At 46.2% G+C, this 25,986-nt stretch overlaps 1 protein-coding gene across 1 annotated transcript in view; it reads left to right on the top strand.

Moving 5' to 3' along the window:
- Positions 1 to 25,986, top strand: part of LOC133555812 (protein shisa-8-like) — a 188,336-nt gene that overhangs the window by 159,610 nt on the left and 2,740 nt on the right. The window contains exon 4 of the mRNA XM_061905208.1: positions 4,875 to 4,991. Within this exon, the coding sequence (XP_061761192.1) occupies positions 4,875 to 4,991 (117 nt within the window). The remainder of the gene's footprint in view (positions 1 to 4,874; positions 4,992 to 25,986) is intronic.

Genomic DNA, 25,986 nt, shown 5'->3' with positions numbered 1-25,986 from the left:
ACTGGGAGCAGGTGGGTAAAGTGTCTTGCCCAAGGACACAACGGCAGTGACTAGGATGGCGGATGCGGGAATCGAACCTGCAACCCTCAAGTTGCTGAGACGGCCGCTCCTCTACCAACCGAGCTAAACCGCCCCGGGAAATTGTGTTAGATGTAAATATAAACAGAATACAATGATTTGCAAATCCTTTTCAAGCCATATTCAGTTGAATATGCTACAAAGACAACATATTTGATGTTCAAACTCATAAACTTTAAATATTTTTTGGGCAAATAATAATTAACTTAGAATTTCAAGGCCGCAACAAGTGCCAAAGTAGTTGGGAAAGGGCATGTTCACCACTGTATTTATGTTACGTTCCGGATGGCTCGAAGTCTAGGGATCATAGGGGAACGCAACATAAAAGTGTATAAATCAAATGAGTTGTAAATTAAAGTGAAGTGAATTATATTTATATAGCGCTTTTTCTCTAGTGACTCAAAGCGCTTTACATAGTGAAACCCAATATCTAAGTTACATTTAAAGCAGTGTGGGTGGCACTGGGAGCAGGTGGGTAAAGTGTCTTGCCCAAGGACACAACGGCAGTGACTAGGATGGCGGATGCGGGAATCGAACCTGCAACCCTCAAGTTGCTGAGACGGCCGCTCTACCAACCGAGCTAAGAAAATTGTGTTCGATGTAAATATAAACAGAATACAATGATTTGCAAATCCTTTTCAAGCCATATTCAGTTGAATATGCTACAAAGACAACATATTTGATGTTCAAACTCATAAACTTTAAATATTTTTTGGGCAAATAATAATTAACTTATAATTTCAAGGCCGCAACAAGTGCCAAAGTAGTTGGGAAAGGGCATGTTCACCACTGTATTTATGTCACGTTCCGGACGGCTCGAAGTCTAGGGATCATAGGGTAACGCAACATAAAAGTGTATAAATCAAATGAGTTGTAAATTAAAGTGAAGTGAATTATATTTATATAGCGCTTTTTCTCTAGTGACTCAAAGCGCTTTACATAGTGAAACCCAATATCTAAGTTACATTTAAAGCAGTGTGGGTGGCACTGGGAGCAGGTGGGTAAAGTGTCTTGCCCAAGGACACAACGGCAGTGACTAGGATGGCGGATGCGGGAATCGAACCTGCAACCCTCAAGTTGCTGAGACGGCCACTCTACCAACCGAGCTAAGGAAATTGTGTTCGATGTAAATATAAACAGAATACAATGATTTGCGAATCCTTTTCAACCCATATTCAGTTGAATATGCTACAAATACAACATATTTGATGCTCAAACTCATAAACTTTATTTTTTTTTGCAAATGATAATTAACTTAGAATTTCATGGCTGCAACACGTGCCAAAGTAGTTGGGAAAGGGCATGTTCACCACTGTATTTATTTTACGTTCCGGATGGCTCGAAGTCTAGGGATCATAGGGGAACGCAACATAAAAGTGTATAAATCAAATGAGTTGTAAATGAAAGTGAAGTTGGCGGATGCGGGAATCGAACCTGCAACCCTCAAGTTGCTGAGACGGCCGCTCAATTTAGTGTTGATTGGCAACACTAAATTGGCCCTAGTGTGTGAATGTTGTCTGTCTGTCTGTGTTGGCCCTGCGATGAGGTGGCGACTTGTCCAGGGTGTACCCCGCCTTCCGCCCGATTGTAGCTGAGATAGGCGCCAGCGCCCCCCGCGACCCCAGAAGGGAATAAGCGGTAGAAAATGGATGGATGAAGTTTTTGTTATTCATGCCACTGTGCAAGTGTTTTTGTTTCATGTTTATAGTTTATAGCCTTTGTGCTAGTCTTTTGTTTCATAGCCCAAGTTTTGTACCTCCATTGTGAGCGCTTTTTGTTGGTTCCTGTTTTTAGTTTATTAGTGTTAAAATTACCTTCACAGCGTTTCCACTCCATTCGCTTTGCACCTCGGGAAAACAAACCGAGACCAAGTCCAAGCCTGACAGCTTTGGTGTCATTGTGTTCGTTTCATGCTCCGTTCTTGCCACAGTAAGTCTTGCTTGTTTTATTCAATGTCAAGTAAGTTCTTTTGTTATTCAAACCACAGTTTATTGCGTTGTTTAGTTCATGTTTCATGTCCCAAGTTGTTTTTGTTTGTACCCCGCCTTCCGCCCGATTGTAGCTGGGATGGGCGCCGGCGCCCCCCGCAACCCCAGAGGGGAGTGGGCGGTAGAAAATGGATGGAAGGATGGATGGATATTTCACAACTGGATTTCTTGCGCAGGTGAATTCCTATGACAATTCCACGCTGGAAATCACTGAAAGCGGCCCATTTTTTCACAAATGTTTGTAGAAACAGTCTCCATGCCCAAGTGCTTGATTTGATACAAGTGATTCTCATCATTTGGATGGGTGTCCAAACACTTTTGGCAGTATAGTGTATGTCCAATGTGAGGACTTCCAGGCCTGAATGGAATAAAGTGGGATTGTTTTTTATTCGAACAGCTTGGTTGTATTTCCAATGAAGTGAGAGTGTGTGTCTACAGTATAATTGTGTTGTCGTACAAACATGACATACAAATATTCAGCAGACCTTGCTTAAAAACAAGCACTTTTAGTCTCCCGCCATATGCTCCATAATTGTCACCAAATAGTCCCCCCGTGTGCAGGTAGCATGCCGGGCTTTATGGGAGCCTTCTTGGCGTACAGCAGCTTTATGGGAGCCTTCTTGGCGTACAGCAGCTTTATGGGAGCCTTCTTGGCGTACAGCAGCTTTATGGGAGCCTTCTTGGCGTACAGCAGCTTTATGGGAGCCTTCTTGGCGTACAGCAGCTTTATGGGAGCCTTCTTGGCGTACAGCAGCTGCCTGCGGAGGCTGTGAAAGACATCCTGAGTGAAGATTAGCGGCAAAGTTGAAAAGGTCAAAAAAGGGATAAAAATGAGTCCACGTTGTTCGGACTTTTCGTTGTTTCTTGTTTCGACTCAAAGAAAGGTCTCGGTTGTGTGAGTTGAAAACGGAATGATAACATTGAGATCACGTCAAATCTTTGTTTGCTCGTATTTCCTTGAATTGCCGCCGGGGCGCTAATCAATTTTAAACCTCTTCTCATACCAAAGGCATGCGGTAAATTTAGGCCTGCGCTTATACATTTGAGTGTGATGTAAGGATACCATCCTGAAAAGCACATTTAATTAAAAAAAAACGTTATTATGGTCTTACCTTTACTTATAAATGAAGTCCGTGCGCAGCTCCTTCTGATCAAAAGGATCGATAACTTGTTTATAGAAGTCTTCCTTATCTTTCTTCAGTTTTAAAAGTATCTCTGTCTCGATGGAGATCTTCCTTTATCACCTCCTGCTTCGATTGAAAGTCCAGTTTAGAAAACGGTCTTAGTTTAGATATGTAATCCTCCATGTTAAAAGTGCAAGCGAGAGGAAAAAATAAACTCTTGCTGCTTGTTGTCACTTCTTCTGCAGCCGAGTAGTCGCAAGAAGGATCTCTAGCGCCCTCTACCACCAGGAGGCGGGAGTCATTTAATGACTCATATTTGACACACGCAGCTACGGTATATTAATAAAACATAGCTGCTTACTGTGCTTTTTAGCATATTCGTGGGTTCTTCCGAGGATGTTGTAGTCGTAATGATTTGTGCAGTCCTTTGAGACATTTGTGATTTGGGGCTATATAAATAAACATTGATTGATTGATTGATATTCAATAGCTTGGGACTTAAATCCTACTGAATAGCTCTTAATCTTCTTCCCTTTATGCGATTTCAAATGATTGAAATCAGCCTCCTCCATTTTGAAAATGATGACAGGTGAAGTGTCACTCGTGACGTGACGAGTTTGACCCGGTGGAAATTCTAGACATGCGCTAATAAAAATGGTATTTTTCGAAACGAGTTTGACCCGGCAATAATTCTAGGCAGGCGCATACTATATACCCGGCGGCAATTCAAGGAAATAGGGTATGTTCAAATACTGAACAGATGTTTACCTTATCCCAATGAACATCTGTAAACATCAATACATTTTTCTGCCAGTTTCTTCATCCCACAGAGATTCTTCTTTTGTGTTATTGCATCTGCAGTTCCCACACAAGGTTCCAACATTGTTTGTCAACACTGTCTGCTCTCATTTTCTCGCACATTTGACCCTCTGATGTTCTGTGTACCTACACTCTGTCCTCCTCCTGTCTCGGCCTGCTGGCTGTTTGTGTGTGTGTGTGTGTGTGTGTGTGTGTGTGTGTGTGTGTGTGTGTGTGTGTGTGTACGTGTGTGTGTGGGGGGGGGGGGGGGGGGGGTTGGGGGGGTACACAGAATATCAATTTCCACACTGACTGTGCAGAAAGTCTTTGCACTATGCGCTTCAGCATCCGCAGACCAACTCTCTGTCAGTTTACGTGGCCTACCACTTGGTGGCTGAGTTGCTGTTGTTCCCCAAACTCTTCCATTTTCTTATAATAAAGCCGACAGTTGACTTTGGAATATTTAGTAGTGAGGATATTTCACGACTGGATTTGTTGCACAGGTGGCATCCCATGACAGTTCCACGCTGGAAATCACTGAAAGCGGACCATTTTTTCACAAATGTTTGCCTAAGTGCTTGATTTGATACACCAGGTGATTTGGACACCTGGTTCTCATCATTTGGATGGGTGGCCAAATACTTTTGGCAATATAGTGTATCTTGGAGTGTAAGTGTATGACGTCCTTGGTACTTCTAAACTCTGTATGAATGTATTCTTCAGCCACTGAACATCATTACTTCGAGTCAATCGGTGACTACAATGACCAGGGTCATAGGAGGGAATATTTCAGACTTAAAAGGCATTTGTGTACTAACTTCTTGTGATTATTTGTTCACGTGTGTAATATTTTAATTATTTGTGTTTCTCCCTTTTGTTATTTTAGATCACAACCATTTGAATAATGCAGCCTTGTCTCCCCTGGGACCTGCCATGGCCTTGTCTCACCCTCACAACAACCTCGGCATCGGTTTTAACAAGTATTCTTCACTCAAGGGAGTGGGTAAGTAGTTCGCACACCAACTTTAAATACTTATACGTAGTATTTCACACATAAGCTTTAAATACTTATACATGGAGTGCTATTGAGGTGGAGTACATACACAGCATTCATAAGCAAGGTGACTTACATTATGAATAATAATGTTTCCTGTTTGTATTGCACTTATTTAGAGGGGCATACAGCCCACCTCTGATTTTTTATGTTCACTGAGGGGAGATGACAACAACAGACACCAGAGGACAGTAATGTTCAATAATTTATTATATATATAGTCAATACATATATATAATAACAAACAATACAACTAAACTATAAAATGGAGTGTGTGACCAAAATACAAGAGTGTGTGGTGTAAGACTATGTGTGTAGATAGCTGAAGTGTGTTACCAAGTGTGGATGAGAGCGAAGGAACATGGAAGTCCATGGGAAAGGCAGGTGATCCAGGCGGGAGAGAAGCGTCAGAGTCCGAGTCAATGCGAGGGGGTCGAGATCCGGGAAGGCAGTCGAGATCCAGAGGGGAGCGAGACGCACATCTTGAAACCAAGGCAACGGAAGGAAAACACTGCGGGCACACGGGAGAAGACGGGGGATATGTCAAGCCACGGAGAGGAAACAAGGAGAGAGCATAAAGCTTGTCGCTTACGGTTCACCATAGAGAAGCAAATTTCCCGCAAGCATCCCTGGGTCCACTGGTCCTTTAAGCAGTTCACCTTCATCAGTACCAGGTGTGTAGATTGCAGATTGTCTGCAGGCTTGTCGCTGCGTGGGCGTGCTGCTCTCAGCGCGAGCAGGGGCGTGTCCGAGCGCGCTGTCAGCAGAGCCTCTGGGTTCTCCCGCAGAGGAGGGAGAAGCAGACTGCGCGTGCGCCATAACAGATTTCGTATCAACATGTGCAATAAGAGTGACACGCACATTAGTTCCAGCTGCAATAACACTCCATGTCTCTCTTTAATTGCCGTTGTTCGCGCACGACGAAAGGAGGTCAACGAGACCTGTGGCTGCTCCCTGAGGTGACTCCACCCCGAGCATTTCGGCAAATAATTACAAGTCACGCACTCATCCGGGACAACGATTAGTCAAATGGATTTAGTGGAAGGGAGCAGGGAAGGACAACAATTTGAATTCCAGAAGTGGGAGAGACCCAAGGACTGTGACTTGCAGGGCGGCGTGGTTTGAAGGGACCAGATGCAGAGTCGGATGGTTTACTTTTTTGTACAAAATGACCACAATGACATTAAGAACTTTTCTTTGTATTTTCAAGATGATTGAGTTGAATGTTTACCTTTTTGTATTCTGACTGGAAATGGAAACATGTCCGACTGTTCAAAGCAGAAATCAGATTGACTGACCAAGCTTGGGTTCTCATTCCTTTAACCCAATTTTTGCAACCTTTGACGGTAGCTCGAGAGTCCTCCTGTTCGGATTCTTTCTTTGTCTTACTTGTTTGTGATTCATCTTGGTGTGTGAAGCCTGCCTTGCTCTTTTCTTGCATCTGACCGCCGATTGGTCGGTTTCTGCATGTTGTCAATCATTGTTACTTTGGCAAGAAGGCAGCCCCAGAAAGCCAATCGGTGTCCATTTTCCCGCCTGGCCCTAGTGTTTGACTTGTCTCCATTAGGATTGTACAATATAGTAGTTAGGTCTTTATTCTCACTGCACAAGTACAACGAAACTTTGTTTTCAGCACAAACCTGTTCATGGTTAGACAAACAAACAGTGTAGAGGAGTACAGAACAGGAACACTGATGGGTCGCCACAAGGCGCCCCGTAAAAGATGGGGTCAAGGTTAATGCTGGGGGAGGATGAGTAAAACAATACAATCCCCTGGGAGGAGCTGGACGAAAGGGAAGTCTGGGCTTCCATGCTTAGGCTGCTGCCCCCGCTACCCGACCTCAGATAAGCGGAAGAAGATGGATGAATGGGAATCGATTCTCCATCCATCCATCCATCATCTTCCGCTTATCCGAGGTCGGGTCGCGGGGGCAGCAGCCTAAGCAGGGAAGCCCAGACTTCCCTATCCCCAGCCACTTCGTCTAGCTCTTCCCGGGGGATCCCGAGGCGTTCCCAGGCCAGCCGGGAGACATAGTCTTCCCAACGTGTCCTGGGTCTTCCCCGTGGCCTCCTACCGGTTGGACGTGCCCTAAACACCTCCCTAGGGAGGCGTTCGGGTGGCATCCTGACCAGATGCCCGAACCACCTCATCTGGCTCCTCTCGATGTGGAGGAGCAGCGGCTTTACTTTGAGTTCCTCCCGGATGACAGAGCTTCTCACCCTATCTCTAAGGGAGAGACCCAGAATCATTTGGGCCGCTTGTACCCGTGATCTTATCCTTTCGGTCATGACCCAAAGCTCATGACCATAGGTGAGGATGGGAACGTAGATCGACCGGTAAATTGAGAGCTTTGCCTTCCGGCTCAGCTCCTTCTTCACCACAACGGATCGGTACAACGTCCGCATTACTGAAGACGCCGCACCGATCCGCCTGTCGATCTCACCATCCACTTGTGAACAAGACTCCTAGGTACTTGAACTCCTCCACTTGGGGAATCGATTCTTTGGTGTGAAAATAAATGATAAATTGGTTATACTTGTATAGCGCTTTTCTACCTTCAAGATACTTCAAGAAACAACAGTATTTCCACATTCACCCATTCACACACACGTTCACACACTGATGGAGGGAGCTGCCATGCGAGGCCCTAACCACCACCCATCAGGAGCAAGGGTGAAGTGTCTTGCTCGCGGACACAACGGACATAACGAGGTTGGTAGAAGGTGGGGATCGAACCAACTGTACCACACCGTCACCCAAATACGCCCTTAGACAACTTGTCATGTCTGTTGATAGTGTTTTTGTTTGGCCATGTGCTGTTTGACCTTTGTGCGGCATAGCTCGGTTGGTAGAGTGGCCGTGTCAGCAACTTGAGGGTTGCAGGTTCGATTCCCGCTTGTGCCATCCTAGTTACTGCCGTTGTGTCCTTGGGCAAGACACTTTACCCACCTGCTCCCAGTGCCACCCACACTGCTTTAAATGGAACTTAGATATTGGGTGTCACTATGTAAAGCGCTTTGAGTCACTAGAGAAAAGCGCTATATAAATATAATAATTCACTTCACTTTGGACTCTTTAAGTTCCTGTTTTTTTTCACTCCCTTGTTTTGTTTCCTGTCTCTGATTAATGCTCGCCCGCTCACCTGCTTCCACAGCACTAATCAGAGGCAGTATTTAAGCTCGTCTTTGCCAGTCAGTCGCCCCGGGTGTCATTCTGTCACAGGACTACTTGGGACATAGCGTCTAGAAAAAAACATGATTTAATCTTGACTAAAAAAAAGGTACAAACAAAAGGTGCGCACAAGGCGGAGGCAAAAACAACTTGGGACATGAAGCATGAACTAAACAACGCAATAAACTGTGGTTTGAATAACAAAATAACTTACTTGACATTATATGAAATAAGCTTGGTCTCGGTTTGTTTTCCCGAGGTGCAAAGCGAATGGAGTGGAAACGGCGTGAAGGTAATTTTAACACTAATAAACTAAAAACAGGAACCAACAAAAAGCGCTCACAATGGAGGTACAAAACTTGGGCTATGAAACAAAAGACTAGCACAAAGGCTATAAACTATAAACATGAAACAAAAACACTTGCACAGTGGCATGAATAACAAAAACTTCATCCATCCATTTCCTACCGCTTATTCCCTTTTGGGGTCGCGGGGGGCGCTGGCGCCTATCTCAGCTACAATCGGGCGGAAGGCGGGGTACACCCTGGACAAGTCGCCACCTCATCGCAGGGCCAACACAGATAGACAGACAACATTCACACACTAGGGCCAATTTAGTGTTGCCAATCAACCTATCCCCAGGTGCATGTCTTTGGAAGTGGGAGGAGCCTATCCCCAGGTGCATGTCTTTGGAAGTGGGAGGAAGCCGGAGTACCCGGAGGGAACCCACGCATTCACGGGGAGAACATGCAAACTCCACACAGAAAGATCCCGAGCCTGGATTTGAACCCAGGACTGTAGGAACTTCGTATTGTGAGGCAGACGCACTAACCCCTCTGCCACCGTGAAGCCCCAAAAACTTACGTGGACAAAATGGACAGCATTGCAAGGCATGAAGCAGATAATCGAGGGCGTGAAGGAAGTGATGTTGCCAGACTGACAAACTGGTAACTGTGGCTTAAATAATGAACATGATAAGTGAAAACAGGTGTGAGACAAGACAGGTGAACTGATTGGTTGTCATGGTAACAAAACAGGGAGTGAAAAAAAAATAAGGAACTTAGATTCCAAAGGGTCAAAATCACCTGGTATTCCTAGGCAGTCTCCCATCCAAGTACTAACCAGGCCTGACACTGCTTAGTTTTGAGAACAGATAAGATCGGGGGATGCTCAGGGTAATGTGACCGTACAAAACTCATGATCAGACATGACAGAAAACTAAATCAGTTGGCATGGTAAGACAAACAAGGAAATGCAAAACAGAACTAAATGTCCAAAAAACTAAACATAGCATGACAAAAAACAAAACATGAACCATAGGCGTGGCAAAAGCGACTGACTGGCAAAGACGAGCTTAAATACTGCCTGTCATGATCATGTTTTTTGTGGTATTTCTGTTTGTTTGGACTCCCTTTGTTGTTTGTGCGCCTTGTGAGTTAGTTTCGTCACCATGGTTACTTGATTTTCACCTGCCGTGCACGCACACCTGTTACTCATCAGAGACTATTTAAGCCTACCTTTGTTCTCACTCGTTCTGCCTTCATTGTGTTCGCTGCATGCAACCAGTTTTCTGCCTAGTCTCGAGTTTTTGCCGGTGTTTTGTTAGTTTTCTGTGCTAAGTGTTTAGCCTTAGCTTCTACGTGCGACCGGCACGCATACGCTTTTTTTTTGTCGTATGAGTTTTATGAGTGACTGTAAATAAATCAAGTACCTAGGAGTCTTGTTCACGAGTGAGGGAAGAGTGGATCGTGAGATCGACAGGCGGATCGGTGCGGCGTCTTCAGTAATGCGGACGTTGTACCGATCCGTTGTGGTGAAGAAGGAGCTGAGCCGGAAGGCAAAGCTCTCAATTTACCGGTCGATCTACGTTCCCATCCTCATCTATGGTCATGAGCTTTGGGTCATGACCGAAAGGATAAGATCACGGGTACAAGCGGCCGAAATGAGTTTCCTCCGCCGGGTGGCGGGGCTCTCCCTTAGAGATAGGGTGAGAAGCTCTGCCATCCGGGAGGAACTCAAAGTAAAGCCGCTGCTGCTCCACATGGAGAGGAGCCAGATGAGGTGGTTCGGGCATCTGGTCAGGATGCCACCCGAACGCCTCCCTAGGGAGGTGTTTAGGGCACGTCCAACCGGTAGGAGGCCACGGGGACGACCCAGGACACGTTGGGAAGACTATGTCTCCCGGCTGGCCTGGGAACGCCTCGGGATCCCCCGGGAAGAGCTAGACGAGGTGGCTGGGGAGAGGGAAGTCTGGGTTTCCCTGCTTAGGCTGTTGCCCCCGCAACCCGACCTCGGATAAGCGGAAGATGATGGATGGATGGATGGATGTAAATAAATCATTTCCTACCACACGTCTTGGTCCGGAGCCGTCCGTTCTGCATTCCGGGAGAACAATCCTGCATAAAGATGCGACCCCCACTGCCTCTGATTAGTGCTCGGGAAGCAGGTGAGCGGGCGAGCACTAATCAGAGACAGGTGGACACAATTTGCAACCATGCCAACAAAACAAGGGAGTGACAAAAAACCGGAACAGCACATGGCCAAACAAAAACATGATCAACAGACCTGACAGACGTAAGTGATCCTGGTCATTTATTCAGTCTCTTGACGCCTGGGAGCTGCAGATTCACCGTGAGTGGAGGGTGGGTCGGATAAGGCGAGCAGAGGGACTCAAAACACAAGTCCTAAATGATTACATAACACGCGGTTATTTCACAGGAAACAACCAAAAAGCCCTAAAACAAGAAGCCAAGTCCACTACAGAGAGTTGACAGAAGGACTCCACTATGCTAACTCGTACGGTTAAAAACCATACCGTGCTCCTATTAGATCTGCTTGTTTTCAGTCCTGTTACGCATGACATTGAGCCGCATTAATAGTCCATTAGCATGGAGTATCGAACACGACCGGGCTCGGCACATATTTATGGACACGCTCCTCGTCTGTCTCCAGCTCCGCCACTGGAAGGTCGACGGTTATTGACTGCTCCCCTTCATCCCGACCGGGGGTGTCCCCACTTTTTTCTGCAGGCCAGCGACTTTTCGATGGACCAAAGTGGAGAGGATCGTGCAAATATATCATTTGTGTTGATGTGTTTATGAAAGGGAGGTCGGCAAGTTAACACACCTTTCTTTCCTGGAGACAAGAATATAAGTTGGTGTGATTGTGATGACTTGCATTGATTGGAATCAGACAGTAAGTCTCATCTTAAAACTCATCTGTATACTCTAGCCTTTAAATAGACCTCCTTTTTAGACCAGTTGATCTGCCGCTTCTTTTCTTTCTCCTATGTCCCCCCCTCCCTTGTGGAGGGGGTCCGGTCCGATGACCATGGGTGAAGTACTGGCTGTCCAGAGTCGAGACCCAGGATGGACCGCTCGTCGAGACCCAGGATGGACCGCTCGCCTGTATCGGTTGGGGACATCTCTACGCTGCTGATCCGCTTGAGATGGTTTCCTGTGGACGGGACTCTCACTGCTGTGTTGGAGCCACTATGGATTGAACTTTCGCAGTATCATGTTAGACCCGCTCGACATCCATTGCTTTCGGTCCCCTAGAGGGGGGGGGGTTGCCCACATCTGAGGTCCTCTCCAAGGTTTCTCATAGTCAGCATTGTCACTGGCGTCCCACTGGATGTGAATTCTCCCTGCCCACTGGGTGTGAGTTTTCCTTGCCCTTTTGTGGGTTCTTCCGAGGATGTTGTAGTCGTAATGATTTGTGCAGTCCTTTGAGACATTTGTGATTTGGGGCTATATAAATAAACATTGATTGATTGAGTAGTGATGATAACCTCCACATGTTCAATACCACATGAAAGTGCTTGCTTCCATACTCCTTTTTATACACTTTACAAGAAATACATCGGCGGCAATCTCCGTAGCTTGCTAGCTTTCTGAGACTCTTATTTTGTTAGGGCAGGCAGGATAGAGCAGAGCTTTTATTGTGAAGACAGGAACTGTGCGGTCGGTCTTTAGAGTTTTGACTGCAGGTACGATTGAAATAAGTGCTTCTCGCCTTCCTGTTGGTCATTTATTCTTAATAATGATCTGACAGCAGCCAGCGACATCACACAAGACCCTCGGCTGCCGTGAATGTCAATCAAGTGACCAAAGTCATGTCTTGGTGAAGATTGACGATCGCAAATTTTTAGTTCTATTTTTTTAATGCCTGGCTGGCGAGGTACTGACACACCTTCCACTATCATCTTACACCCTCCACCATGGACTGACACACCCTCCACCATGGACTGACACACCCTCCACCATGGACTGACACACCCTCCACCATGGACTGACACACCCTCCACCATGGACTGACACACCCTCCACCAGGGAATGACACACCCTCCACCATGGACTGACACACCCTCCATCATGGACTGACACACCCTCCATCATGGGTTGACACACCCTCCACCATGGACCATGGACTGACACACCCTCCACCATGGACTGACACACCCTCCGCCATGGACTGGACTGAAACACCCTTACCATTGACTGACACACCCTCCACCATGGACTGACACACCCTCCACCATGGACAGACACACCCTCCACCAGGGAATGACACACCCTCCACCATGGACCGACACACCCTCCATCATGGACTGACACACCCTCCACCATGGACAGACACACCCTCCACCATGGACTGACACACCCTCCACCATGGACTGACACACCCTCCACCATGGACACACACACCCTCCACCATGGACTGACACACCCTCCACCATGGACACACACACCCTCCACCATGGACTGACACACCCTCCACCATGGACAGACACACCCTCCACCAGGGAATGACACACCCTCCACCATGGACCGACACACCCTCCATCATGGACTGACACACCCTCCACCATGGACAGACACACCCTCCACCATGGACTGACACACCCTCCACCATGGACACACACACCCTCCACCATGGACTGACACACCCTCCACCATGGACACACACACCCTCCACCATGGACTGACACACCCTCCACCATGGACACACACACCCTCCACCATGGACTGACACACCCTCCACCATGGACAGACACACCCTCCACCAGGGAATGACACACCCTCCACCATGGACCGACACACCCTCCACCATGGACTGACACACCCTCCACCATGGACTGACACACCCTCCACCATGGACTGACACACCCTCCACCATGGACACACACACCCTCCACCATGGACTGACACACCCTCCACCATGGACTGACACACCCTCCACCATGGACTGACACACCCTCCACCATGGACACACACACCCTCCACCATGGAATGACACACCCTCCACCATGGACAGACACACCCTCCACCATGGACTGACACACCCTCCACCATGGACTGACACACCCTCCACCATGGACACACACACCCTCCGCCATGGACTGACACACCCTCCACCATGGACTGACACACCCTCCACCATGGACTGACACACCCTCCACCATGGACACACACACCCTCCACCATGGACTGACACACCCTCCACCTTGGACTGACACACCCTCCACCATGGACTGACACACCCTCCACCATGGACATAATGGGCACCCCTGGTCTAAATAAAAATGTGAGCTCATGCGGGAAACAAACAAAAAAAATACATTTATGGCATCCAGGATTTACTGTAATAAAAAAGGGCACAATAACAATGAGAAAAGGTGACAAGGTGGTAATGTCAGTGCCACACAAGCAGTGGTGTGGACAGTGGTGTGGACAGTGGTGTGGACAGTGGTGGGGACAGTGGTGTGGACAGTGGTGTGGACAGTGGTGTGGACAGTGGTGGGGACAGTGGTGTGGACAGTGGTGTGGACAGTGGTGTGGACAGTGGTGTGGACAGTGGGGTGGACAGTGGTGTGGACAGTGGTGGGGACAGTGGTGTAGACAGTGGTGTGGACAGTGGTGCGGACAGTGGTGTGGACAGTGGTGCGGACAGTGGTGTGGAGAGTGGTGTAGACAGTGGTGTGGACAGTGGTGTGGAGAGTGGTGTAGACAGTGGTGTGGACAGTGGTGTGGACAGTGGTGTGGACAGTGGTGTGGACAGTGGTGGGGACAGTGATGTGGACAGTGGTGTGGACAGTGGTGTGGACAGTGATGTGGACAGTGGTGGGGACAGTGGTGTGGACAGTGGTGTGGACAGTGGTGGGGACAGTGGTGGGGACAGTGGTGTGGACAGTGGTGGGGACAGTGGTGGGGACAGTGGTATGGACAGTGGTGGGGACAGTGGTGTGGACAGTGGTGTGGACAGTGGTGTGGACAGTGTTGTGGACAGTGGTGTGGACAGTGTTGTGGACAGTAGTGTGGACAGTGTTGTGGACAGTGGTGGGGACAGTGGTGTGGACAGTGGTGTGGACAGTGTTGTGGACAGTGGTGTGGACAGTGGTGCGGACAGTGGTGGGGACAGTGGTGTGGACAGTGGTGTGGACAGAGGTGTGGACAGTGGTGGGGACAGTGATGTGGACAGTGGTGTGGACAGTGGTGTGGACAGTGGTGTGGACAGTGTTGTGGACAGTGGTGGGGACAGTGGTGTGGACAGTGTTGTGGACAGTGGTGTGGACAGTGGTGTGGACAGTGGTGGGGAGAGTGGTGTGGACAGTGTTGTGGACAGTGGTGGGGAGAGTGGTGTGGACAGTGTTGTGGACAGGGGTGTGGACAGTGGTGTGGACAGTGGTGGGGAGAGTGGTGTGGACAGTGTTGTGGACAGTGGTGTGGACAGTGATGTGGACAGTGGTGTGGACAGTGGTGTGGACAGTGGTGGGGACAGTGGTGTAGACAGTGGTGTGGACAGTGGTGCGGACAGTGGTGTGGACAGTGGTGCGGACAGTGGTGTGGAGAGTGGTGTAGACAGTGGTGTGGACAGTGGTGTGGAGAGTGGTGTAGACAGTGGTGTGGACAGTGGTGTGGACAGTGGTGTGGACAGTGGTGTGGACAGTGGTGGGGACAGTGATGTGGACAGTGGTGTGGACAGTGGTGTGGACAGTGATGTGGACAGTGGTGGGGACAGTGGTGTGGACAGTGGTGTGGACAGTGGTGGGGACAGTGGTGGGGACAGTGGTGTGGACAGTGGTGGGGACAGTGGTGGGGACAGTGGTATGGACAGTGGTGGGGACAGTGGTGTGGACAGTGGTGTGGACAGTGGTGTGGACAGTGTTGTGGACAGTGGTGTGGACAGTGTTGTGGACAGTAGTGTGGACAGTGTTGTGGACAGTGGTGGGGACAGTGGTGTGGACAGTGGTGTGGACAGTGTTGTGGACAGTGGTGTGGACAGTGGTGCGGACAGTGGTGGGGACAGTGGTGTGGACAGTGGTGTGGACAGAGGTGTGGACAGTGGTGGGGACAGTGATGTGGACAGTGGTGTGGACAGTGGTGTGGACAGTGGTGTGGACAGTGTTGTGGACAGTGGTGGGGACAGTGGTGTGGACAGTGTTGTGGACAGTGGTGTGGACAGTGGTGTGGACAGTGGTGGGGAGAGTGGTGTGGACAGTGTTGTGGACAGTGGTGGGGAGAGTGGTGTGGACAGTGTTGTGGACAGGGGTGTGGACAGTGGTGTGGACAGTGGTGGGGAGAGTGGTGTGGACAGTGTTGTGGACAGTGGTGTGGACAGTGATGTGGACAGTGGTGTGGACAGTGGTGTGGACAGTGGTGTGGACAGTGGTGCGGACAGTGGTGTGGACAGTGTTGCGGACAGTGGTGTGGACAGTGGTGCGGACAGTGGTGTGGAGAGTGGTGTAGACAGTGGTGTGGACAGTGGTGTGGAGAGTGGTGTAGACAGTGGTGTGGACAGTGGTGTGGACAGTGGTGTGGACAGTGGGGTGGACAGTTGTGTGGACAGTGGTGGGGACAGTGGTGTGGACAGTGGTGTGGACAGTGGTGTGGACAGTGGTGGGGACAGTGGTGGGGACAGTGGTGGGGACAGTGGTGTGGACAGTGGTGGGGACAGTAGTGTGGAGAGTGGTGTGGACAGTGGTGTGGACAGTGGTGTGGACAGTGGTGTGGACAGTGTTGTGGACAGTGGTGTGGACAGTGGTGTGGACAGTGGTGGGGACAGTGGTGTGGACAGTGGTGTGGACAGTGATGTGGACAGTGTTGTGGACAGTGGTGTGGAGAGTGGTGTGGACAGTGGTGTGGACAGTGGTGTAGACAGTGGTGTGGACAGTGGTGTGGACAGTGGTGTGGACAGTGTTCTGGACAGTGGTGTGGACAGTGGTGTGGCCTGTGTTGTGGACAGTGGTGTGGACAGTGTTGTGGACAGTGGTGTGGACAGTGGTGTGGACAGTGGTGGGAACAGTGGTGTGGAGAGTGGTGTAGACAGATGTGTGGACAGTGGTGTGGACAGTGGTGTGGACAGTGGTGTGGACAGTGGTGGGGACAGTGGTCTGGACAGTGGTGTGGACAGTGGTGTGGACAGTGGTGGGGACAGTGGTGTGGACAGTGTTGTGGACAGTGGTGTGGACAGTGGTGTGGACAGTGTTCTGGACAGTGGTGTGGACAGTGGTGTGGCCTGTGTTGTGGACAGTGGTGTGGACAGTGTTGTGGACAGTGGTGTGGACAGTGTTGTGGACAGTGGTGTGGACAGTGGTGTGGACAGTGGTGTGGACAGTGGTGTGGACAGTGGTGTGGACAGTGGTGTGGACAGTGGTGGGGACAGTGGTGTGGACAGTGGTGTGGACAGTGTTGTGGACAGTGGTGTGGACAGTGGTGTGGACAGTGGTGTGGACAGTGGTGGGGACAGTGGTGTGGACAGTGGTGTGGACAGTGTTGTGGACAGTGGTGTGGACAGTGGCTACATCCGATGCCCTGTGGCTTTTCTCCCTGTCCTCCTCGAACATAGCAACATGTTCCTCGGGCCTGCCTAACAAACATGTAGTCCGAGGCACGTGGTCTACACGCCATCACCACGCATCACATGGAAGGACAGATGAGGAATGATGCAAGTACAATCAGTGACACGCACGTGACCTCAGGGAACTTGCTTCTTGTTCACCCTGCTAGAACATCACCCCGCGTGGAACACTGGGACTACGCTCGGAAAGACTGCTGGGTTGCTTTCTTTCATAACAGGGCTGTCAAATATTAGTCGTGGTCAAAAAGTAAGTAGGATGTTTTGAGTTTACCTTAATTTCTTTTTGTGATTTAGCCATTCCTTTACCACTTTTGACGTGTCTTTGTTTTCATTGTCCTGTTGGAACACGCACCTTCGCCCAAGAATATAACAAGAGAAACTAGAGAGGAGTTGTACAATCTTTGAGTCTATTAGTCCTGCACTTGGGATGAAGCAGTCTAGCACTGAACAGGCTCCTCTGGCTACTGATAACAGTATGCAGAGGGTGACTGGCATCATCCAGGATGCTCACTAGTTTTTCCACAGTCCTCTTCTCTGCCACCGTGTCAGGTTCAAACACTGATGACATCTATTAATCAGACAAGAAGCAAGGAACCATGCAGAGACAGAGTTCAATTTAGCTCATGAGGAGAACGCATGGCGCTGCACACTTAGTCACAATCTCGCCCTGCGCTCTAAAGTTCAGCTCCCGCGTCCCTCTATTTATTCAGGGTTCCATAGTCAACGTCACTGAGGCCGCCTCTAAAAGGAGTGGTCACATATATTTTGCAAAGAATGCAGAATATGTGACGGAATGATTTGATTTCGCCCTTTCTCTGCTTCGTCTGCGTGCTGTCGACTTATCTACGTTGAGGTCCATGAAGTCCTCGGCTAAAACAACGATAACATCTGCGGCTGAGGCCACCCCTCAGACAAGAAGATTTGTCCTTGCACAGATACAATAGTCTAACTTGAGCACAATAGCTAATAACTATATCAATGGACTTTAAGCATACTAAAGTTTGTGTGATAATATATATACATGATTATTCTATCATAGTTAGACCAGCGAGTCCAGTTTCATGCCGATCATAGAACCGGCCCGCCTGATCAGTTTCTCCAATCTGGAGCTGTCCTTCTTAGATGTACTACCAAACTATATATTAGGGCTGGGCAACGATTAAAAATGTTAATCGAAGTTAATCGCACTATTTCTCCGATTAATCGCGATTAACTGCATTGTATACGCAAAGCCCAATAATGAATTCAAAAGTAGTGTGTAGTGCACCTTTATTGGAATATTCTCCCACATGAACAAAAGCGCCAAAACATTTGTTGTGCAAACATAATTTAAATCAGTCCTTGTTAAACAGTAGCAGTTAAATAGCATATTTTAGGAAAATCAACTCCAAAAATGTAAATACAAACATTTAAGCTTATTGCCACTGCCAGGGTATTTAAGTTATCCTGTTTGTTATGGAAAATAAATATAATCTACATACAAATCTCTGAGCCACAATCATAACATCTGAACAGGCAATTTCTGAGGTAACAGCAGAAACATTTTTTTTTATCAGGGTCTTATGTTTAAAAAAAACTATATTATAGGTAGTGGGCTGTTTTAGGGAATTTTTGATCAAATTATCCGTAGTAGCAATATTAATAATGTTGTGTTTATTCTGCGTAGTGCACTTAAAATAATTATGACCATATCTAGGAATTGATATGATGGGAATTTTCCGATTGTTTGCTTGGTGCTTTGATAAACTGAAGGCATCATATACATGGTACTATATTGTGATGTTATGAGCCAGGGAATAAAAGAACTACCCTACCCAGCATGCAACAGGAGTGAGGAGCATGTATAGGTTGTGTCGCCATGACGACATCTTGTATGTTGTGATATGCACGCTCTGAAAGCAAACGTTAAGAACTCAGCCAACACTCCTGGTCTGCATTATTCATAAATAGACAGACAACACATATACTCCGCTGCTTCACAGGCCGCTGGATGTAGCCGGCAAAGTATTCCCATGCTAGCTAGCACGCCTCATTCAGTCCAAAACGGCCCGATCTATCCACATCCAGAATTGTCTGGCGGTCGTAAGTGATCCCGGAGTGACCACGCTGTAAGCCAGCCAGGAAATTAGCAGAATTGTCCGGTATTTTAGCCAAATGTTCCATCTTTATCGACGCCGAAGTACATCCGGGAGATGCCATCTTGTTAAGAAAAGGCGTTAACAAAATAAAAGCATGTAAACAACATACGCAAATGTGCGATAAAATAATTGTCGGCGTTAATAAATTGATGAGTTAACTCGTAATTAATGCATTAATTTGCCCACCCCTAATATATATATATATATATATACGTGTGTGTATCCAGCCATCCATATATTTTATACCCCCAAAAAATTCTCGAGTGCCTTATGATTTCCAATTATTTGGCTAGGAGACAAAGCAACAGTATTCTAAGAGACCTGGCCGTGTGGACCAAGGACACACACATGAGGAGTCACTGGTGGGTTGCCAGGTCATGCAGCATGCGAGTGTGGGCCAAAGCTTTGCAATCTTTATGACCACATTGTGACTCCAAAGACGCTACCGGTGCTGAGACTGCACCTTGCACACCAATGTGGCGTCGCTCCTTTCCACACCAGTGACGTGTTTCCCCTTGCAACACAATCCCGTCACTGCAGAAGAGAAGAAGAAGAAGCACAGCAACACAACACCATAGAGACCGACTGAAGGTTGACGCACAAGATTGCCTTGTTTTACGAGAGGAAGACAATTATTCATAAAAGGGGTAAAACAAGGTTGGTAGTGTCTTAAGGCTAGTGTGTGTGTGTGTTTGTGTGTTTGTGGTGATGACCGAGCGGCAGAGTCCCGTTCTGCTCACAGAGCAAGGCACTAATCTGACATGACGTGCTGAACGTGTTCTACTTTCTGTCCTTATGCTTTTGTACAACACTCCTTCTTCCTGCAACATGTACAGTCGTGGTCAAAAGTGTGCATACACTTGTAAAAAACATCATCTCATGGCTGTGTTGAGTTTCCAATCATTCGATAGTAATTTGACAAAGATACAACCTTCTGCAGGATAGTTTTGTGGTCGGATGAAACAAAAATGGAGCTGTTTGGCCACAATACCCAGCAATATGTTTGGAGGAGAAAAGGTGAGGATTTTTAATCCCAGGAACACCATACCTACCGTTAAGCATAGTGGGGCTAGGTAACATGGCATGACGTGAGTAGGGGTAATAGATGGTGATGTTGCCAGGACGAACAACAGAAACAGACCGACTTAAATAGCAGTGACATGATCAGTGAAAACAGGTGCGAGACATGTGGACAGGTGGAAACTAATGGGTAGTCATGGAAACGAAATAAACAAGGAAGTGCAAAAACAGGAACTGAAGTTCCAAAAAACAAACAGAACATGACTAAAACAAAACATAATCACAAAGACATGACAAATATGTTTGGAGGAGAAAAGGTGAGGCTTTTTAATCCCAGGAACACCATACCTACCGTTAAGCATAGTGGTGGTAGGTAACATGGCATGACGTGAGTAGGGGTAATAGATGGTGATGTTGCCAGGACGAACAACAGAAACAGACCGACTTAAATAGCAGTGACATGATCAGTGAAAACAGGTGCGAGACATGAGGACAGGTGGAAACTAATGGGTAGTCATGGAAACGAAATAAACAAGGAAGTGCAAAAACAGGAACTGAAGTTCCAAAAAACAAACAGAACATGACTAAAACAAAACATAATCACAAAGACATGACAAATATGTTTGGAGGAGAAAAGGTGAGGCTTTTTAATCCCAGGAACACCATACCTACCGTTAAGCATAGTGGTGGTAGGTAACATGGCATGACGTGAGTAGGGGTAATAGATGGTGATGTTGCCAGGACAAACAACAGAAACAGACCGACTTAAATAGCAGTGACATGATCAGTGAAAACAGGTGCGAGACACGAGGACAGGTGAACACTAAAGGGTAGTCATGGAAACGAAATAAACAAGGAAGTGCAAAAACAGGAACTGAAGTTCCAAAAAACAAACAGAACATGACTAAAACAAAACATAATCACAAAGACATGACAAATATGTTTGGAGGAGAAAAGGTGAGGCTTTTTAATCCCAGGAACACAATACCTACCGTTAAGCATGGTGGTGGTAGTATTATACTCTGGGCCTGTTTTGCTGCCAATGGAACTGGTGCTTTACAGAGAGTAAATGGGACAATGAAACAGGAGGATTACCTCCAAATTCTTCAGGACAAGCTAAAATCATGGGCGCATTTGGGTTTTGACCACAAACACATGTCAAAAGTGGTAAAGGAATGGCTAAATCAGGCTAGAATGTGCCAGAACGTGGACTTTGGGGTTTGTTTTCCCGGAATGCAAAGGAAAGTTGGAGCGGGCAAGGCGTGAAGGTAATGACATTTTTTATTTTAACACTAACTACAAAAAAAAGAAGCAAACAAAAGGCGCGCACAATGGCGGAGAACAAACTTGACTATGAACAAACTATGAACAATAAACAAAAACTTACTTGGCACGGAACTGTGAAACAGGACATGAAGCAGAGTGGAGGTAACATGGCATGACGTGAGTAGGGGTAATAGATGGTGATGTTGCCAGGACAAACAACAGAAACAGACCGACTTAAATAGCAGTGACATGATCAGTGAAAACAGGTGCGAGACACGAGGACAGGTGAACACTAAAGGGTAGTCATGGAAACGAAATAAACAAGGAAGTGCAAAAACAGGAACTGAAGTTCCAAAAAACAAACAGAACATGACTAAAACAAAACATAATCACAAAGACATGACAAATATGTTTGGAGGAGAAAAGGTTAAGCCTTTTAATCCCAGGAACACAATACCTACCGTTAAGCATAGTGGTGGTAGTATTATGTTCTGGGCCTGTTTTGCTGCCAATGAAACTGGTGCTTTACAGAGAGTAAATGGGACGATGAAACAGGAGGATTACCTCCAAATTCTTCAGGACAAGCTAAAATCATGGGCGCATTTGGGTTTTGACCACAAACACACGTCAAAAGTGGTAAAGGAATGGCTAAATCAGGCTAGAATGTGTCAGAACGTGGACTTTGGGGTTTGTTTTCCCGGAATGCAAAGGAAAGTCGGAGCGGGCAAGGCGTGAAGGTAATGACATTTTTTTATTTTAACACTAACTACAAAAAAAGAAGCAAACAAAAGGCGCGCACAATGGCGGAGAACAAACTTGACTAATGAAACAAAACTTGCACAAAGGCAGAAACTATGAACAATAAACAAAAACTGTGGAACTGTGAAACAGGACATGAAGCAGAGTGGAGGTAACATGGCATGACGTGAGTAGGGGTAATAGATGGTGATGTTGCCAGGACAAACAACAGAAACAGACCGACTTAAATAGCAGTGACATGATCAGTGAAAACAGGTGCGAGACACGAGGACAGGTGAACACTAAAGGGTAGTCATGGAAACGAAATAAACAAGGAAGTGCAAAAACAGGAACTGAGTGTCCAAAAAACAAACAGAACATGACTAAAACAAAACATGATCACACAGACATGACAAATATGTTTGGAGGAGAAAAGGTGAGGCTTTTTAATCCCAGGAACACAACACCTACCGTTAAGCATAGTGGTGGTATTATTATGCTCTGGGCCTGTTTTGCTGCCAATGGAACTGGTGCTTTACAGAGAGTAAATGGGACAATGAAACAGGAGGATTACCTCCAAATTCTTCAGGACAAGTTAAAATCATAGGCGCATTTAGGTTTTTGACCACAAACACATGTCAAAAGTGGTAAAGGAATGGCTACATCAGGCTAGAATGTGTCAGAACGTGGACTTTGGGGTTTGTTTTCCCAGAATGCAAAGGAAAGTTTGAGCGGGCAAGGCGTGAAGGTAATGACATTTTTTATTTTAACACTAACTACAAAAAAAGAAGCAAACAAAAGGCGCGCACAATGGCGGAGAACAAACTTGACTATGAACAAACTATGAACAATAAACAAAAACTTACTTGGCACGGAACTGTGAAACAGGACATGAAGCAGAGTGGAGGTAACATGGCATGACGTGAGTAGGGGTAATAGATGGTGATGTTGCCAGGACAAACAACAGAAACAGACCGACTTAAATAGCAGTGAAATGATCAGTGAAAACAGGTGCGAGACACGAGGACAGGTGAACACTAAAGGGTAGTCATGGAAACGAAATAAACAAGGAAGTGCAAAAACAGGAACGGAGTGTCCAAAAAACAAACAGAACATGACTAAAACAAAACATGATCACACAGACATGACAAATATGTTTGGAGGAGAAAAGGTGAGGCTTTTTAATCCCAGGAACACAATACCTACCGTTAAGCATAGTGGTGGTATTATTATGCTCTGGGCCTGTTTTGCTGCCAATGGAACTGGTGCTTTACAGAGAGTAAATGGGACGATGAAACAGGAGGATTACCTCCAAATTCTTCAGGACAAGCTAAAATCATGGGCGCATTTGGGTTTTGACCACAAACACACGTCAAAAGTGGTAAAGGAATGGCTAAATCAGGCTAGAATGTGTCAGAACATGGACTTTGGGGTTTGTTTTCCCGGAATGCAAAGGAAAGTCGGAGCGGGCAAGGCGTGAAGGTAATGACATTTTTTATTTTAACACTAACTACAAAAAAAGAAGCAAACAAAAGGCGCGCACAATGGCGGAGAACAAACTTGACTATGAACAAACTATGAACAATAAACAAAAACTTACTTGGCACGGAACTGTGAAACAGGACATGAAGCAGAGTGGAGGTAACATGGCACGACGTGAGTAGGGGTAATAGATGGTGATGTTGCCAGGACAAACAACAGAAACAGACCGACTTAAATAGCAGTGACATGATCAGTGAAAACAGGTGCGAGACACGAGGACAGGTGAACACTAAAGGGTAGTCATGGAAACGAAATAAACAAGGAAGTGCAAAAACAGGAACTGAGTGTCCAAAAAACAAACAGAACATGACTAAAAAAAAACATGATCACACAGACATGACAAATATGTTTGGAAGAGAAAAGGTGAGGTCTTTTAATCCCAGGAACACAATACCTACCGTTAATCATGGTGGTGGTATTATTATGCTCATTACAATTAAACAGGTGCGTGATAAGTGTGATACTTATAAACTCTACAGAAGTCAGAAGCCGTCAACCAAACATTGTATTATCACTTATACCCACAATAAACCCATCCATCCATCCATCCATCCATCCATCCATCCATTGTTTCTTAGTAATTGGTTTAAATCTTCATTATTTACTTCATTATTACATTATTACATTATTTGTTATCACACCAACCACTCTATCAAAAAAAAAAATAAGAGTTGTAGAAAGACAGACTCAAGACAGCCATGACATGATGTTCTTCACAAGTGTATGTAAACAATTTTATTAGAAAACTTAGCAACATTATAATAATAACCGGAATTTCACTTGGCAAAATTATGACAAAAGTCATAATTCTACTCCAAAAATGTCACTGTTTTACAAGAACAACAACAAAAATTGGCAATATTGCGTCACCACTTTGCATTAAAAAGTAATAATTTCACATAAAGTAATACTTTTATGAGAAAACATTGCAATACAACAGAAAGAATGAGAAATTTTGGGCGATTTTTGGGGGAAAAAAACTGATTTTTGAATTTTTTGTCAGTAATCGGTTTTAATCTTCATTATTTACTTTGTTTTTACAGTATGTCTCTATATACATATGTATATTGTTTTATGTTTTTATTATTTTGGCCACATTCTAATTCTTTTACACACACTTGTTATTTCGTATGTTGACCAGAGGGGGAACCCTTTTAAATCCGACACACGGTCAATTTGAAAACTCTTTCCTTTTTGGGACCACCCTCATTTTGATATATTTTTTTAAATGAAGTGTGTGAAGTGAAATGAATTATATTTATATAGCGCTTTTTCTCTGGTGACTCAAAGCGCTTTACATAGTGAAACTAAATATCTAAGTTACTTTTAAAGCAGTGTGGGTGGCACTGGGAGCAGGTGGGTCAAGTGTCTTGCCCAAGGACACAACGGCAGGAACCGGGAAGGCGGAAGCGGGGATCGAACCTGCAACCCTCAAATACCGCCATCTGAATTTTGAATTTTTCGTTAATAATTGGTTTTAATCTTCATTATTTACTTCGTGTTTACAGTATGTCACTATATACGCAAATATATATATATTTTATTTTAAAAAAATGTATGTTATTATTATTTTGGCCAATGGGGACTCATTTAACTTTTTTTACACACACTTGTTATTTCATATGTTGACCAGAGAGGGAGCGCTTTTAAAACCGTACCTCTTCCTGCTCCATGCAACACTTCCACGAAATAACAAACATATCCTTGGGGGCGCACACAGCCTGAATGTTTGCTTTGACGGTGTAGTCCTTAGAGGAGCTGGCTTTGACTTAGGGGTGGGCATCACCCTTGATTAAACACCAAAGGAAGATATTGATTGGATGGAATTGATTAACTGATTTATGGTCTTGAAGCAACTGAGGCAAAAGGGAGTGCACTTCAGCAGGGGAGGAGAGGAGCTGTTGACTCAGGCAGGACTAGTTCAGAATAGAACTGGAAGAACAGAACATGTTTATTGGCGAACTGTGGTGCGGAATTCCCCCCAGGGATCAATAAAGTACTTTCTGTTTCTATTTCTACTATTTCTATCCGTACATCAGACTTTGTAGAGGGGGAGATTGTGGATCAAGAAATAAATCTGTTACATTGTGATGAGGACAGCACGGTGGTGCAGGGGTTAGCGCATGTGCCTCACAATACGAAGGTCTTGGGTTTGACCACCGTGCTCGGGGTCTTTCTGTGTGGAGTTTGCATGTTCTCCCCGGGTACT

The sequence above is a fragment of the Nerophis ophidion genome, linkage group LG07 (assembly GCF_033978795.1).
Source record: "Nerophis ophidion isolate RoL-2023_Sa linkage group LG07, RoL_Noph_v1.0, whole genome shotgun sequence".
Classification (NCBI taxonomy): domain Eukaryota; kingdom Metazoa; phylum Chordata; class Actinopteri; order Syngnathiformes; family Syngnathidae; genus Nerophis; species Nerophis ophidion.
Note: the sequence above shows the minus strand (reverse complement) of the source record. Positions and strands in the feature narration are given on the sequence as shown.